Source organism: Cucurbita pepo, chromosome LG07 (assembly GCF_002806865.2).
Source record: "Cucurbita pepo subsp. pepo cultivar mu-cu-16 chromosome LG07, ASM280686v2, whole genome shotgun sequence".
NCBI lineage: Eukaryota > Viridiplantae > Streptophyta > Magnoliopsida > Cucurbitales > Cucurbitaceae > Cucurbita > Cucurbita pepo.
In genome coordinates, this window is record NC_036644.1 from 5,638,719 (window position 1) to 5,655,196 (window position 16,478).

At 37.2% G+C, this 16,478-nt stretch overlaps 1 protein-coding gene across 6 annotated transcripts; it reads right to left on the minus strand.

The window, feature by feature from the left end:
• Positions 1-341: 341 nt before the first annotated feature.
• Positions 342-6,283, minus strand: LOC111798635 (disease resistance protein RPS6-like). 6 transcript variants are annotated; one of them, XM_023681904.1, is made up of 9 exons: positions 6,064-6,207; positions 5,751-5,896; positions 4,556-5,669; positions 4,184-4,459; positions 2,763-4,013; positions 2,210-2,672; positions 1,980-2,010; positions 908-1,354; positions 342-470 (listed from the first exon to the last, which is right to left on the minus strand). In XM_023681904.1, the coding sequence occupies exons 1-9, from the start codon at positions 6,079-6,081 to the stop codon at positions 455-457; spliced, it is 3,762 nt and encodes a 1,253-aa protein (XP_023537672.1). In that variant the 5' UTR covers positions 6,082-6,207; the 3' UTR covers positions 342-454. The 6 variants fall into 6 exon arrangements, with proteins under 6 accessions (XP_023537672.1, XP_023537671.1, XP_023537669.1 ...); XM_023681903.1 differs by having other exon boundaries at positions 5,751-5,935; XM_023681901.1 differs by lacking the exon at positions 1,980-2,010 and adding an exon at positions 1,474-1,954 and having other exon boundaries at positions 342-907; positions 1,351-1,354; positions 2,660-2,672; positions 5,751-6,283.
• Between the last annotated feature and the right edge of the window lie 10,195 nt (positions 6,284-16,478).

Below are 16,478 nucleotides of genomic sequence, written 5' to 3' on the forward strand. Positions count from 1 at the left end.
GGAATCTCACAATTTGTTAATTGAAAAGATAAATATCTTACAAAATGATTGTACGTCACTCAATCTTAGGTAAGAATAAAATTTCATAAGATACAATTAACTCTTTCTCATCTAGAGTTTTAAAACAATTGGTATCACACCATTTAAATGTTTGTTTCAAAACTTGAACAAAAAAACTCCGACTTGGAATTTAGTTTTAGTTGAATATTAATAAGATTGTGAGATAAGTATATTAAAATGGGTTAAATAAAAATGTTAGTTTTTACAAATTTGTAGATCATATTTACTCGACATACAACACAGTAACAAAAGAACTCTCCGATTGTGAACATGTTGAACGATGAAAATAATGACTTGAGGGATGATATTCTAAGGGTCTTTCTAACTTTTCCATGTGTTACCAACGAGGCCACTCTCGCATATAATGTCTTTTACATCATGGATATAATGTCTTTTACATCATCGGTATAGTGTCTTTTACATCATCAATCCTTGAAAATCTTGTAAAATTCAAATGACCATCACTATCGACCGTATCGTTCACATGGTCAAATATATATCCACCATCAAAAACTCTTAGGTATTTTTGGGAAGATATGCTTGTGTTACAACTTCGAGATCCTCCACAAAATCCAAGTTTATCCATTTCAATAAACCCACCCCAATCATTTAAAGCATTTCTCCCAAAGGAATGATCCACTAGTTTATCAAATATAGATTTGGCGAGTGTCGTCTCTGCCATGCCTTCCATGCCACTTATCCTTGTAACGCCATAACATGTTACGTGTAAGGGAAAGTTGTTAAGTGGTTGTATTTTGGAATCAATTTCAACTGGAAAGTTCTGTGCATGCAACATTGCATTGCAATCTGATCTGGCGGAGACTTCTTGAGCGAAGGATTTGATGANCTGTCTTTTACATCATCAATCCTTAAAAATCTTGTAAAATTCAAATGACCATCACTATCAACCGCATCGTTCACAATGTCAAATTCATACCCACCATCAAAAACTCTTAGGTATTTTTGGGAAGACAGTCTATTGCTTGTGTTACAACTTCGAAATCCTCCACGAAATCCAAGTTTATCCATTTCAATAAACCCACCCCAATCGTTTAAAGCCTTTCTCCCAACGTAATGATCCACTAGTTTATCAAATATAGATTTGGCGAGTGTCGTCTCTGCCATGCCTTCCATGCCACTTATCCTTGTAACGCCATAACATGTTACGTGTAAGGGAAAGTTGTTAAGTGGTTGTATTTTGGAATCAATTTCAACTGGAAAGTTCTGTGCATGCAACATTGCATTGCAATCTGATCTGGCGGAGACTTCTTGAGCGAAGGATTTGATGACATCCCTGTGCCATTATCAACATCATACACATCAAAATAATATATATATGAAAATGAGCATAGTTTACTCAAAACAACACAAGAAACCAATCAATAAAGTTGGCAAGGATGTAAGCTCACTCACCAGCTTCCCAATTCCACCGATTGATCATAATCTGTATAGATTACTCCTTGCCCCTTAATATCATTTTGTATCCCATCGACCTCATCAGTGAGATGGACACCACAGCTTCTTATAGTTACGTTAACCTCACGACTTTTAACAACTTCAAACCAGACTATAACATCATTCCAATCATTCGTCGCTAAGGAGCTACTAAATGTTGGAGAAGAAGTTGTTACTAACCATGTATATTCTGATGTTGATGGTGCGAATTTTCTCATAAAAGAACTTTGGAGTCTATACCCGATGAATATGTTACATGAAATTAAGGCTTCTCCTTCATATGAATCTCCATCTACTCTGAACTTAGCAGAAGTAGCCAAAGTTCTTTCTATATTGTGATCATGTCGAAAGTTAACCTTTATTGAATTTGATATAGTCTGGTGGCTGAACCATTCTGGAATTTCAATGTTCATTAGAATGAACTCTCTAGGAAAGTCACCTNACAAGGATGTAAGCTCACTCACCAGCTACCCAATTCCACCGATTGATCATAATCTGTATAGATTACTCCTTGCCCCTTAATATCATTTTGTATCCCNAACATCCCTGTGCCATTATCAACATCATACACATCAAAATAATATATATGAAAATGAGCATAGTTTACTCAAAACAACACAAGAAACCAATCAATAAAGTTGACAAGGATGTAAGCTCACTCACCAGCTACCCAATTCCACCGATTGATCATAATCTGTATAGATTACTCCTTGCCCCTTAATATCATTTTGTATCCCATCGACCTCATCAGTGAGATGGACACCACAGCTTCTTATAGTTACGTTAACCTCACGACTTTTAACAACTTCAAACCAGACTATAACATCATTCCAATCATTCGTCGCTAAGGAGCTACTAAATGTTGGAGAAGAAGTTGTTACTAACCATGTATATTCTGATGTTGATGGTGCGAATTTTCTCATAAAAGAACTTTGGAGTCTATACCCGATGAATATGTTACATGAAATTAAGGCTTCTCCTTCATATGAATCTCCATCTACTCTGAACTTAGCAGAAGTAGCCAAAGTTCTTTCTATATTGTGATCATGTCGAAAGTTAACCTTTATTGAATTTGATATAGTCTGGTGGCTGAACCATTCTGGAATTTCAATGTTCATTAGAATGAACTCTCTAGGAAAGTCACCTAGTGTAATGTCCTGTGACATAAGAATTAACATGCATGAAAATATTAACGAGAGAGAAAAATGTAACATAATCAAAGAGAAATGAAATGAGAAGAGATGAACCTGCTTGCTTGATATTATATCCAAAATATTGTCTGGACTTCTAACCAATGATTCACAACCCGTGGCATCCATTCTTTGTATACACTGAGGAAGGTTTGGAATTTGTTGAAGAAACTTACAATTCCTCAACTGGAGATTCCACAAGGACATAAACTTATGAAGACATGAGGGTAGACTACAAAATTTGTTTTTCGACAAGAGTAGGCTATTTAAGAAAGGGTTGACATCACATAGAATTTCCAAGAAATCTGCATTTGATAGGTTGCAATGTTGAAGATCCAACAAAGTTAGCTTGGAAAACATAGGGTTTGTGGGTAAGTTTCCATGATGGATTGGTGAGTCCCATTTATGGGGAAGCATTTCAAATCTAGAACACCCACCGAGATGAAGCTCTTCAAGATTCTGTAACAAATAAATTATCCCAGGAACAGAGATGAGGTTTGTGCAACCGTCAAGATTTAAGACTTTGAGCTCAGTAAGGTTTCCAATTGACGAAGGTAGCTTCTTTATGCCAGTAGAATCCAAATGCAATAATACTAATGATTTCATGTTTTCAGCAATCTTTGGAAACATTTCGAGCTTAGAGCAGCCAGAGAGTTCGAGATATTTAAGAGATTTTAACTTGAGGTAGCTTGGAAGCTTTTCAAGCTTAGTACAATGTCTAACGTCCAAGACAACAAGATTATCCAAAGATCCAATAGACTCGTGAAGCACTCTTAAATTTGTGCATTTTTTAAGATACAAGCTTTGAAGGTTTAATGCGGCAGAGAAGTCTGGAATTTCCTGAAGCTTTTTGCAGTGATCGAGATTCAAATGTTTAAGAGATTTCAATGAAAGGCAGCCTGGAAGTTTTTTAAGATTAGAACATTTTTCAAGGTCCAAGGTAACAAGTTCATCTAGAGATCCAATAGACTCGTGAATCATTCTTAAATTTGTGCATTCTTTCAAATACAATTTTTCAAGGTTTGATACTGCAGAGAAATTTGGAAGTTCCTCAAGTTTTTTGCAGTAATTGAGGTTCAAAACTTTAAGAGACTTCAACCTGAGATAACTTGGAAGCTTTTTAAGGTTGGAACAGTGATTAAGGTCTAAGATAACAAGCTTACTAAGAGAAACAACCGACATAGGAATTGCTCTTAAATTTATGCAGTGGTTAAGATACAATTTTTCAAGGCTCGATGAGGTAGAGAAGTCGGGAATTTTCTCTAATCTTGAGTAACTAAAATCAACCAGCTTCAACCTTTTACAATCCTAAAAATAAGTGGAAAAAAGAATTAATAATAATGTAATTTAGATCCTACACAATGGTTTAAGTATATAAATGATCTATTTCTTAAAATTTGTTATCATATAAACATTTTTTTTAAGCTACCATAAATTAAAAAAAAAAAAAAAAAATCTACGGGCGAAAATATAATTACCTTCCATCCTTTCTCAACATTTTGGATGCGACTGTATTGCAAATCTAATCCAACGAGATTTTTTGTAATAAAACTTGACGGCAGAGAGTCCTGACTAAATGCATGCCACTTAATCCACTTTAAGTTATCCGGTAGATATTTAAGATTGGTAGAAAATCTTGCATTTCGAACCATAAGTAATCTTAAATTTTTCATTTTTCTAAAAGCTCGTGGATCCACATCTAATCTTGTGAGATTAGGCAACTCCAACTTTATGGCTTTAACTGCATCTGTTCCCTGCCAACTCATAAATTTAGTAATTTAACAATATTTTCCATCACAAAGTATAGGAAATAAGTAATTTTAAAGTAAGTTTGGGAGAGCGTTACTCACAGAGTTATCAATAAACACCTTCAAAATGTCCTCTTCTAACCACAATCTACTTCTTTTTCCCGGCTCAGAAGATTCACCATTGACTATTTTATAACCCATCTGTCGTATTAAATCATGCATCTCCACCTTATCGTTTTCAACCATAATAAGTGAAAGATCCATAAGGACTAAAATTCCAAAATCTGGATTGAGATGACATGCGTTTAAAATATTCTTAACGTAGTCAACTTTTTCTCCCACTAGAAGACAAGAAATATCGAGGAAAATCTCCTTTTCTTTTTCTTCAAGCCCATCAAAACTTATTTGAAGAATGTCATTGATGTCTTTGTTCAAAGAGTTCTCAAATTCATCTAATATACTTTTCCAATATGCTTGCTCAGCTCTGGTACAGAGGAAAGAACCCAAAACAACCAGAGCCAAGGGATGACCATTACAATAACTTGTAGCACGTTTTGAAAGGTCTAAATAATTACTTGGTGGATGACTTTTCTTAAAAGCATGCCAACTAAAAAGTTCAAGGGCGTGATCGTGATTCATCACTCGAATACCATGCTTTTGATCAAATTCATGGGTAGAAATCAAATGATTGTTTCTTGTTGTCACGATGATCATACTACCAATGCCAAACCAATCATGTGCACCAACCAATGCTTCTAACTGCTCAAGCTTATCCACATCATCCAGAGCGATAAGAACTTTCTTTGAACGCAATCTATACCTTATGATGTTAATTCCTTTGTCAAGGTTACCAACCTTCAAATCTTCCTTTAAGATTTCATGGAGTAGGGTTTCCTGAAGTTGAACAAGGCCATTGAATTGCTTTGAAGCTTCCCTAACTTTTGATAGGAAGCAGCAAGCTTCAAATTGGTGAGCAATTTTGTTGTATAAAGCTTTGGCCAAAGTTGTTTTACCAATGCCTCCAATCCCATATATTCCCACCATGTAAACACCAATACTAGGCTCATCTTGTGTCCAATAAGGGGAGTGTAGCCTTAAAAAATTTAGTTGATAATCAATTCCAACCGGATACTTAGCTACATATAAAGGCGTACAATTAAGATTTAATATCGACAATACTTCTTCAACAAGGTTTTGAATAAGATCAGCCTCCCTCCTGTTGTAATCATATTGAAATTAAAGATAATAGATATTGGATGCAATAATAGATTGAGTTAAATGGCTTAAAAATATATACCTAGATCCTAGGTTCCAGCCAGACAAGTTAGCTGCAGCAGTTAAAGCATCTTTCCAAATTTGGATTTTTGTCTTGAACTTAGCTTGATGTGTGGTCAATGCCTCTGCAAAACTTCCGGTTTGTTTTCGTACATCCGATGGATCCACCTTATAGAAAATTGGACAAACTATCTGACCTTTGGATTTCTTACATTCGATTATTTTCACCAATTCATCCAGACACCATGAAGATGATGCATAATTTTCAGAGAATATAACAATAGAAATCAAAGCTTCCTCAATAGATCGGAAAAGAGATTCAGAGATTAGCTCACCCCTGTTGAGCTTATCATCAATGAAGACGTTGACTCCCTTTTGCCGCAAGGCCATGTCAAGATGACTGGTGAAGTTAGATCGAGTATCCTCTCCTCTAAAACTCAAAAACACATCATATCTCCACTTCAAATTTGGAGAAAGAGCAGATGATTCTGACATAGCAATGGAAGAATCCATCGAAAACTGTTGAATCAAACGTTTGGCTTTCAATAATCTTATCACTTTCCCTTTGCCTTTACCTCTACCTTATAATTTCTTTGAGGCCCTACCATTAACATCGTAATTAAAGGAAGCATAAAAGTCAAAAAGTTTGGTCCACACTGAGTTTTTATTTTATTCATTTTTAAAAGTATTGTCGGTGTTAGTATTAATAGAAAAATAATAAGTGACAACAATTTTATTTCATTCTTTTCTTGAATTGATTCTTAACCAGCTGGTTAGAGCTCCTCCATGTTTGCTAAGGCTTCTTCAATTCTTTCTATTTATTTTCATTTTATAAAATGAAAGTATAGCATTTTATAGAGAAAGAAATGTATTATTGAGGATCCACTAACTATTTTATTACTCCTTATTCTTTATACTATGTTATAAGTTATACTATGATAGAATTATGCTATGTCATGTATTTAATTTTGTATGATGCATGAGCCACCATTTGATATGNATATCTCCACTTCAAATTTGGAGAAAGAGCAGATGATTCTGACATAGCAATGGAAGAATCCATCGAAAACTGTTGAATCAAACGTTTGGCTTTCAATAATCTTATCACTTTCCCTTTGCCTTTACCTCTACCTTATAATTTCTTTGAGGCCCTACCATTAACATCGTAATTAAAGGAAGCATAAAAGTCAAAAAGTTTGGTCCACACTGAGTTTTTATTTTATTCATTTTTAAAAGTATTGTCGGTGTTAGTATTAATAGAAAAATAATAAGTGACAACAATTTTATTTCATTCTTTTCTTGAATTGATTCTTAACCAGCTGGTTAGAGCTCCTCCATGTTTGCTAAGGCTTCTTCAATTCTTTCTATTTATTTTCATTTTATAAAATGAAAGTATAGCATTTTATAGAGAAAGAAATGTATTATTGAGGATCCACTAACTATTTTATTACTCCTTATTCTTTATACTATGTTATAAGTTATACTATGATAGGATTATGCTATGTTATGTATTTAATTTTGTATGATGCATGAGCCACCATTTGATATGTCAGGTAAACTATATTAATACGTTCACTCTGTGTATGAGATATTAGAAACTCAAGTATGTTAATCATGAAAGATATGACAAATCTTATGTATGTAGTCCCATAAGGATGCTATGTCATGAAAATGATGGAGGTATAACTTGTACAATAAGTATATGTCATGATTAAATACTATNTTGTGTATGAGATATTAGAAACTCAAGTATGTTAATCATGAAAGATATGACAAGTCTTATGTATGTAGTCCCATAAGGATGCTATGTCATGAAAATGATGGAGGTATAACTTGTACAATAAGTATATGTCATGATTAAATACTATAGGATCTCATGTATTTTGCCTCTCACGTATACCAAAATACTTCCCTGTTATGATTAGTACGGACACATATATTATGATATTTATGTTTGCTATGATATTATGTGGGCTCCTTTCTCTCTATAGTTTTCGGTAGCATGAGTGTGTGTCTGCTGAAATGCCGGCTCAGGAAACGTATACGAGTTCGCCTAGTGGGTCCATGTGCGATTGTGTGGGTCATGTGTAGAGAAGTATTACACATCCAATTTTTTGTCATGGGAAGTAGAGTTCAAGGTCATGATGTTTTTATGAAAAGATAAGTCCTACCATTATTGCGTAGGTTTGCATTTCTATTAAAAATGAGAATCTCTGATACTATGTTAAGAATGAGAAACAGAAGTGGGATTGAATGTCCAATATTCATTCATGTTCTCAAGATTTAGTAGGATACAAGCTACTAACTAACTCCTAAGGATGAGAGAAAATATATTATTAACTAAATCCTGAAAATAAGATAAAAATACATTACTAACCAACTTAAAAATAAGGGAAATTTTTTTTTACCGATTACAACTATATAAAATATATTCCATAATCTTCTTAATACTCCTCAAGTTGGAGAGTATAGGTCAATCACACCCAACTTGTCTTCGAGAAAATCAAATTGTTGTAGAGTGTATGTCAATCACACCCAACTTATCTTTCAGAAAATCAAAGTGATTTCTTCAGCTTTAGTGAAAACATCTGTCAAGTTAACTCTAAACATGTATTTGTTGATTATCTGGACACATTGATTTGCATTTTAGACTTTCAAGAAATAAATGAATTTCTTAGTAAGATGCAAAACTTAGATGATCGATACACATTGGTTTGCTTGTAAACAATGTTTCGTTCTGCTCTCTAGACAATGTGGGATCTCATAATCTACCCTTCTTCGGGGCTCAGTGATAAGGCAACCCTAATCCTCAGCCCAACGATCCAAACTTTTGTTTTAGCAAGAACCCTTGAATCAAAGTAATTAACACCTCCTTCTACGAAATTTGGATCAACCAAGAGGTAAGGCTAGAATTAGATTACCTCTTACGATTGAAGATCTAGAAGCAAGATTTGAAACCTTGTTCTAAATTGAGTCACTCCACAATCTAACTTGATCAAGGCTTGATTGAATGGCTCGATTGCAATTCTACCTCAAGAATGGCTTGAAACTTAGAAATGGCAAATATGATGCTCAAATTTCTAAGGAAAACGTCTCAATTTGAGATCTGAATTACATTCATCCACGAATCTGTTTTTTACATAATATATTGTGGGTATTTATAGTCTCCTGAGAAAAGACGTTTGTGGCCGGGATTTAATCCCGATCCCCTTTAATCTCCACAAAAGGCGAAGTCGATCTTGACCATTTGACCATTGCAAAATGAAAACAAAAAAAACAATAAAATTTTTCAACAAATGTTGAGATGTTTGAGTGGCTAAAGAAATAAATTTGAAATCTATTTGGCTTCACTCGTGTAGGTTCAAACCTTTCCAACTTCAACCGTTCTTCCTTATCCCCTTCTAAGGGGGTGGATTGTGAGATCCCACGTCGGAAAAGGCATTCTTCTAAGCGTTCTTCCTTATCCTTATCCCCTTCTAAGGGGGTGGATTATGAGATCCCACGTCGGAAAAGGGAACAAAGCATTCTTTATAAGGATTTGGAACATCGGAAAAGGGATCCTAGCAAAGAATGGCGTGGAAACCTTTCCCTAGTACACTCATTTGGAAGGTAAAGCCCAAAGAGAACAAAGCATTCTTTATAAGGATTTGGAACATCGGAAAAGGGATCCTAGCAAAGAATGGCGTGGAAACCTTTCCCTAGTACACTCATTTGGAAGGTAAAGCCCAAAGAGAACAAAGCATTCTTTATAAGGATTTGGAACATCGGAAAAGGGATCCTAGCAAAGAATGGCGTGGAAACCTTTCCCTAGTACACTCATTTGGAAGGTAAAGCCCAAAGAGAACAAAGCATTCTTTATAAGGATTTGGAACATCGGAAAAGGGATCCTAGCAAAGAATGGCGTGGAAACCTTTCCCTAGTACACTCATTTGGAAGGTAAAGCCCAAAGAGAACAAAGCATTCTTTATAAGGATTTAGAAACTTTTTCCTAGCAAAGAATGGCGTGGAAACCTTTCCCTAGTACACTCATTTGGAAGGTAAAGCCCAAAGAGAACAAGCTAGCAGTAGGTTTGGGCCGTTACAAATGGTATCAAAACCAGATACCGAGGAGTGTTTGGGCTGTTACAAATGGTATCAAAACCAAAACCAGACACCGAGCAATGTATCATAATCATAGAGAATATTAGACTTATAAAAATGGTAGATGGTGAGATCCCATACCATTTCTGCTAGAATTGCAAAATGGGGAAAACCATTAAAAATTGTGAAGATATTCAAAAGGACGAGGATGACCGAGAGAGATGACAATGACAGGGAGAGAGGTAAACGATCTGCTTTCTTTTCTTTTCTTTTCTTTTTCTTTTAACCTAAATGGTTGGTAAAGCAGTAGATTAGTGTGATGAGCCAAAGTAAAATACATATAAAAAAAATTCCTTTGAAAAGATGATCATTTTCCTTCTTCTCCAAAGTCCTAAGACATGCAAAATAATTTGGATTGACCTGAACGGTCCTCCTTAAGAGAAAAGGCTCCACCTATAAGGAAAGAAGTGCACAAACTACAAAATCCATCCGTCGAACAGGGACGAAAGTCGACCTTAGTGATCCAACGATAAAAGGGAAAGGATTGTCGCCCAACTAGATAAAAGTTACTCTATTATAAGTGAGATAAACTCTACTTACCAAACAGACCTAATAAATCCTCTACCAACAAAAGTCTTATAATAAGCACTCTTGTAAAATTTGTCTCAATCAACTCAACTTAGATTCTTTTGTAATATTTACAACTCCAAGTCATATTTAAAGCAAAATTAAATAAGTTTAAGATAAGCTTGACTGTAAGACTCAAACTATAGAAAAATATGAGAAGTTTGACAATAACATTAAACTGTTAAATCTACAAAACAGCAGCACGCTGTACCAAACTCTCACACCAAAGGAAAAAATTTAAGTTAAAAATAACAAAAAAGAATAACTTTGCACCGCTATTATTTATTGTCAGCACTTGTGTAATTCTTTTAATGGAATTACGTTGTAAATCCGTTCCCCTACCTCATAAAAGAGAAAAAGAATCCTCCACATATTTGTGTTCTTATCAAACTTATATAATATCATGTGAAAGAAAAAATAACAAAAGCAAATATCAAAAGGATGTATGTCAGCACGATACCTGATGTAGGAGTCTTTACATTCTTCGTGCTACTACTACCTTTTTCCAGTCTATTTCACAACTTTGAGAGAATGTTAAGCACAGTATGCTCCAAACAAATTCTGAAAACCATTGTGAAGCTTTTCATATCATACAGACCAATAAAACAACTGCAACTTACCTTCATCTCTTAACTTTGTTGTTAGATTTCTTTTGGCAACTAATTAAGCTTTTGCTCGCATTCTCATCTTCCCCACAATGGTTGTGAACTTCCATTATCCTTTCTACACACTTGCAAATCCCACTGCATCTTTAGTCAAATGAAGCCACGCATGAATAGTAACGGGTTCAGATGTTCATCTCCTATCTAGATCAACCATTTGAAACCAAAGATCTAACTTGTTCAAAACCTAAGTTGACATGGACATCATCATCGACTTTAATATAAAACTCAACTACAAGTATAAACCAGCATCATTAGCAGCATCAAGTAATTTCATGTTCCCCACTCCTTTTATCTAATTCTAAGTTGACTTTAATATAAACTCAAGTACAATGGAGAATTGGGTGGTGATGGAGAATATAATCTTATCCCTACCCATTTATCTAATGGAGAAAGATGTTCCCCACTCCTTTTCCGTTTAAACAGGGAATTCCCTTTCGGTTCTGGGTGGGTTCCAATGAAACCAATTATGAGAGTAAAATAAATATCTCAAGCTAGGAACAAAAACAAAGAACAAATAGACCTATTAAGAACCAGTTCAAGAACTAAAGAACAAAAATAAGAAGATAAGCTAGGAACTAAAGAACCAATTATCACGGGCTCGTCTGTCAAACTATGGCCATGTGATAAGAATCACGGTGTTCCAAATGGACCTATTACCAAGAAGATTCAAAAAATATCATGAAGATTCAAAAAAATGTCATGAAGATTCAAATTCAAACCTACGCGCGGAGAGCTCAATTGATTTCAAATCTGTCGCATTAGCCACTCAAGCATATCAACATTTGTTAGAAAGAACTATGTTTAATTTCATAAATTATGTAAAAGTCAAATGGTCAATTTGACTTATTATTTTGTGGAGATTAAAGGGGATCGGGAATAAATCCCGTTCACAAACATCTCGAATAAATTTCATCCACAAATGTCTTTTGTCGGGAGACTATAAATACCCACAAGTAAAATTCAGATTGGTGGATGAATGTAATTCAGATCTCAAATTGAGACGTTTCCCTTAGAAATCCGAGCATCATATTTGCCATTTCTAAGTTTCAAGCAATTCTTGTAGTAGAATTGCCCCCGAGCCATTCAATCAAGCCTTGATCAAGTTCGATTGTGGAGCAACTCAATTTAGAACAAGGTTTTCAAATCTTGCTTCTAGATCTTCGATCGTAAGAGATAATCTAATTCTAGCCTTATCTCTTGGTTGATCCAAATTTCGTATAAGGAGGTGTTAATTACTTTGATTCAAGGATTCTTGTTTCAATAAAAGCTTGGATCGTTGGGCTGAGGATTAGGGTTGCCTTATCAATTTGGTATCAGAGCGTAGGTTGCATCTTTGTGGCCGACTCTAGAATTGATTTTATCTTTAATTTCCGCTATTGTTTATCGTCTCTTTAAACCTGTCATTTATTTTCTTAATGTCATTTCCAACGTTCTTCATTAGGTAAGTTTGCCCCTCCAACCACTAAATGGGTCCAAATGAAACTTATCCAGTGTCCTGCAAAAGAGAAATAGTGAGAGAAAGGGGTAGAGAGAACCTAGAGAGAGGAGAAAGGATGAACCGCCGGAAGACTCACTGAAAACTACCGTCGGAGTCTATTCCGGTGAAGATCATGATGCAAAGAGCCTTTCTTGGAAGGGAAAAGAGAATGTGGGTGGCCGGAGTCCCATTTTTCATCAAGAAATCGGAAAACCTGCAAGGTAAGGATCTTGAACGTTTTCACAGATCTACGGTTTTCCTTTGTGAATCAAGATCTGAAATCTTGATATATTCATCTAGGAACAACTCTACGCATGATCTGTGAAGAAGTTTGGCCAAGATCTCAACCTGAAGGCGGAGATCCGAGAATCGTCTGAGAACGGTGAGCAAACTTCCGACGCTCTTAACTCGTCCAGTAGTCAAACAAAAATTTACAAAAAAAATACTAGGACATAACCCGTAACACGATCTAGAACTTTGCCTAAGAAATCATATCGATCCAAACTACGAATCAAAAGATATGAAAATCGGAAAGTGAACGCTATGTTACGGATTGCAGAAGACAGGAAAAAGAAAAAAAAAAGAAAAAGAAAAAGAAAAAGAAAAAAAAGAGGTCGGCTGGCGAGCGGCGGTGGGCGATGTGACAGGCGCCGGACACGTGTCGACCGTCGGCTGGAGCAACGCAGCTTCAGCGAGGTGACGACACGTGTCGCCTACAAAAAAAAAAGAAAAAAACAACTCGAGCCGAACCGCAAACGCGAGCCGAGCCAAGCTGAACCGGACCAGCTGACCTGCGTCTGCGCAGGAGCTACCGCGCGTGGTAGACGCGCGTGCGTCCCGCGACTGGCACCTGCCCGCGCGCGTGGCCCTCGCACTCCCAGCGCACTGTTGGCGCGTGAGCACGCGTGAAAGGGTCGTTTTGGCCTGGTTGCTCTCTATTTGCCCGATTTTTGTCCCGGTTCCAGTTCTAATACTGTTTTTACGTGAATAGGGACCTAATATAAAGAAATCAGTATTTTTGGATACCTCACGGGTAAAAAAACGCTAGCAAAAAGGCACGCGTCAACTAGGTAAGTCACAACCCGGTATTTAAGAAGAAATACTTGAAGGGTTCGCTTGGATTGTATGCATGCTAGTAATTTTGTTTCGGATTAGCTCTCCATGTAAAATATTAGCCAGATTGATTGCTATGAGTGTATTGGGTGAATTATCTANTTGCACAGGAGCTGCCGCGCGTGGTAGACGCGCGTGCGTCCCGCGACTGGCACCTGCCCGCGCGTGTGGCCCTCGCACTCCCAGCGCACTGCTGGAGTGTGAGCGCGCGTGAAAGGGTTGTTTTGGCCCGATTGCTCTCTGTTTGCCCGATTTTTGTCCCGATTCCCGTTGTAATACTGTTTTTACGTGAATAGGGACCTAATATAAAGAAAAGAACAACTCTACGCATGATCTGTGAAGAAGTTTGGCCAAGATCTCAACNACGCATGATCTGTGAAGAAGTTTGGCCAAGATCTCAACCTGAAGGCGGAGATCCGAGAATCGTCTGAGAACGGTGAGCAAACTTCCGACGCTCTTAACTCGTCCAGTAGTCAAACAAAAATTTACAAAAAAAATACTAGGACATAACCCGTAACACGATCTAGAACTTTGCCTAAGAAATCATATCGATCCAAACTACGAATCAAAAGATATGAAAATCGGAAAGTGAACGCTATGTTACGGATTGCAGAAGACAGGAAAAAGAAAAAAAAAAGAAAAAGAAAAAGAAAAAGAAAAAAAAGAGGTCGGCTGGCGAGCGGCGGTGGGCGATGTGACAGGCGCCGGACACGTGTCGACCGTCGGCTGGAGCAACGCAGCTTCAGCGAGGTGACGACACGTGTCGCCTACAAAAAAAAAAGAAAAAAACAACTCGAGCCGAACCGCAAACGCGAGCCGAGCCAAGCTGAACCGGACCAGCTGACCTGCGTCTGCGCAGGAGCTACCGCGCGTGGTAGACGCGCGTGCGTCCCGCGACTGGCACCTGCCCGCGCGCGTGGCCCTCGCACTCCCAGCGCACTGCTGGCGTGTGAGCGCGCATGAAAGGGTCGTTTTGGCCCGGTTGCTCTCTGTTTGCCCAATTTTTGTCCCGATTCCAGTTCTAATACTGTTTTTACGTGAATAGGGACCTAATATAAAGAAATAAGTATTTTTGGATACCTCACGGGTAATGAAACGCTAGCAAAAAGGCACACGTCAACTAGGTAAGTCACAACCCGGTATTTAGGAAGAAATACTTGAAGGGTTCGCTTGGATTGTAGGCATGCTACTAATTTTGTTTCAGATTAGCTCTCCATGTAAAATATTAGCCAGATTGATTGCTATGAGTGTATTGGGTGAATTATCTAAGTGTTGCTTGTATGCTTTAAGCTTCCGCCGTATGTATGCATGCGTTTAATTTATGTTGGAATTGTGTGTGTCGTGTTCCGGGTGCTTGATGGACGAATTCGCCCCATTGAGCACGAACTTCGTGCTCTGGGTGCTTGATGGAGGTCATCGCCCCGTTGAGCCGATATGACTAGTTTGCATGAATTATATATTATGATGTTAAAAGACGGTTGCATGCACACTTTGTTAATCGCTAGGGCCCATTTCTATGATAAGCTTAGGGGATTACTGTTAGGACCGATATGCACACTTTGTTAATCGCTAGGGCCCATTTCTATAGATACCGACCATATTAGCTTGGCGTAAGAACCCTCTAGGTGTTTAATGAAAGGACGATGAACCGGTGAAACCCAAGGGGCAAGCTCCAAGGGACTAAGATTAGAACCAGATGTCCTAGAACCAAATTAGGAAACCGTGGGAACCTCTTAAATTAAGAAGCGAAGAGAGCCTACAAGTAGGTGGCTTACTGAGTATAATTTTTATACTCATTCCTTTCTACTTTTTTGTCAGGTGCCGGTCAAGGTGGAGGAACGTTCGAGAGCTGTGCGGTCACAGAGGGGGTCGTTCCGGAGCGTTAGTCTCTTTTCGGTCTTTTGGAGTCTTGTATTTTTCTTCATAATTGTATTTCCCATTGGAAATATTTGATTTTAATTTTGTATTTGTAATTCCTTTTTATTAATTTGAAACAAAACTTTTCTCTGTTTTGTTTTAATTAAATGGTATTTTTATTTTTTACTTCACTTTTCATTTCTTTTTGTTTGTTTTTTATATCATCTTTTTAGTCACGATTCGATTTTTCGAAGCCTCGAAAATCAAGTTGTGACAGATTGATATCAGAGTAGTCGGGTTTTAGATTCTATAGACTTTTTCTAGGATAGAGAGTCGTACACCTCTATGACTCAGCTCAACAACACGCCTCGCCGCGACCAGGTATGCATTTTAACCCTGTTAGTAGGATATGAGTGGTTGCAAGGCTATAAAAATTTGATGTTTGTCTTGGGAAAGTGGTAACAATGATTACACTTTAAAGTGTTTAATAGTGAATGTTCACTCTATTACTGTCGATGCTACCCTAGAATATGGTACAAGAACTTGAAAGGTTCACGTGATCAAAAAAGCCAGTAATGAGAAATCATTACGAGAGGAGATGTGACTAGCTCAGTCATAAAGATACTGCATGAGTTAGCCTAGGTGAATGCAAAGGACTCATGCAAAGATCCCTTACTTCCAAAAGAGCTCGAACGTAGCTCAAATGAGTATTCATACTCAAGCGAACTACGTGACGGAGCGTCTCGTATGAGGAAAGACCTGTGTTAACCAAATGAGATGCAATTACGAGGCCATTTTTGGTAAAGCAGTAAGGACCGCAAGGGTCCCAACAAGGTCAGGATACCTCCTATGAGGATCAAAGAGTGGGACATGTTGAGGACTGCCTTCCAGAGTCATGAGGAAGGTGAGTTTACTGATTGTTGTTTTTCGA

Bases quoted from the DNA above. Each gene is read 5' to 3' on its own strand.
- LOC111798635 (XM_023681900.1), bottom strand. From the start codon at position 6,241: ATGGATTCTTCCATTGCTATGTCAGAATCATCTGCTCTTTCTCCAAAT. The intron at 4,460-4,555 runs GTGAGTAACGCT...ATGAGTTGGCAG, and splicing joins AGGTGTTTATTGATAACTCT to GGAACAGATGCAGTTAAAGC. The intron at 4,014-4,183 runs GTAATTATATTT...ACTTATTTTTAG, and splicing joins ATGTTGAGAAAGGATGGAAG to GATTGTAAAAGGTTGAAGCT.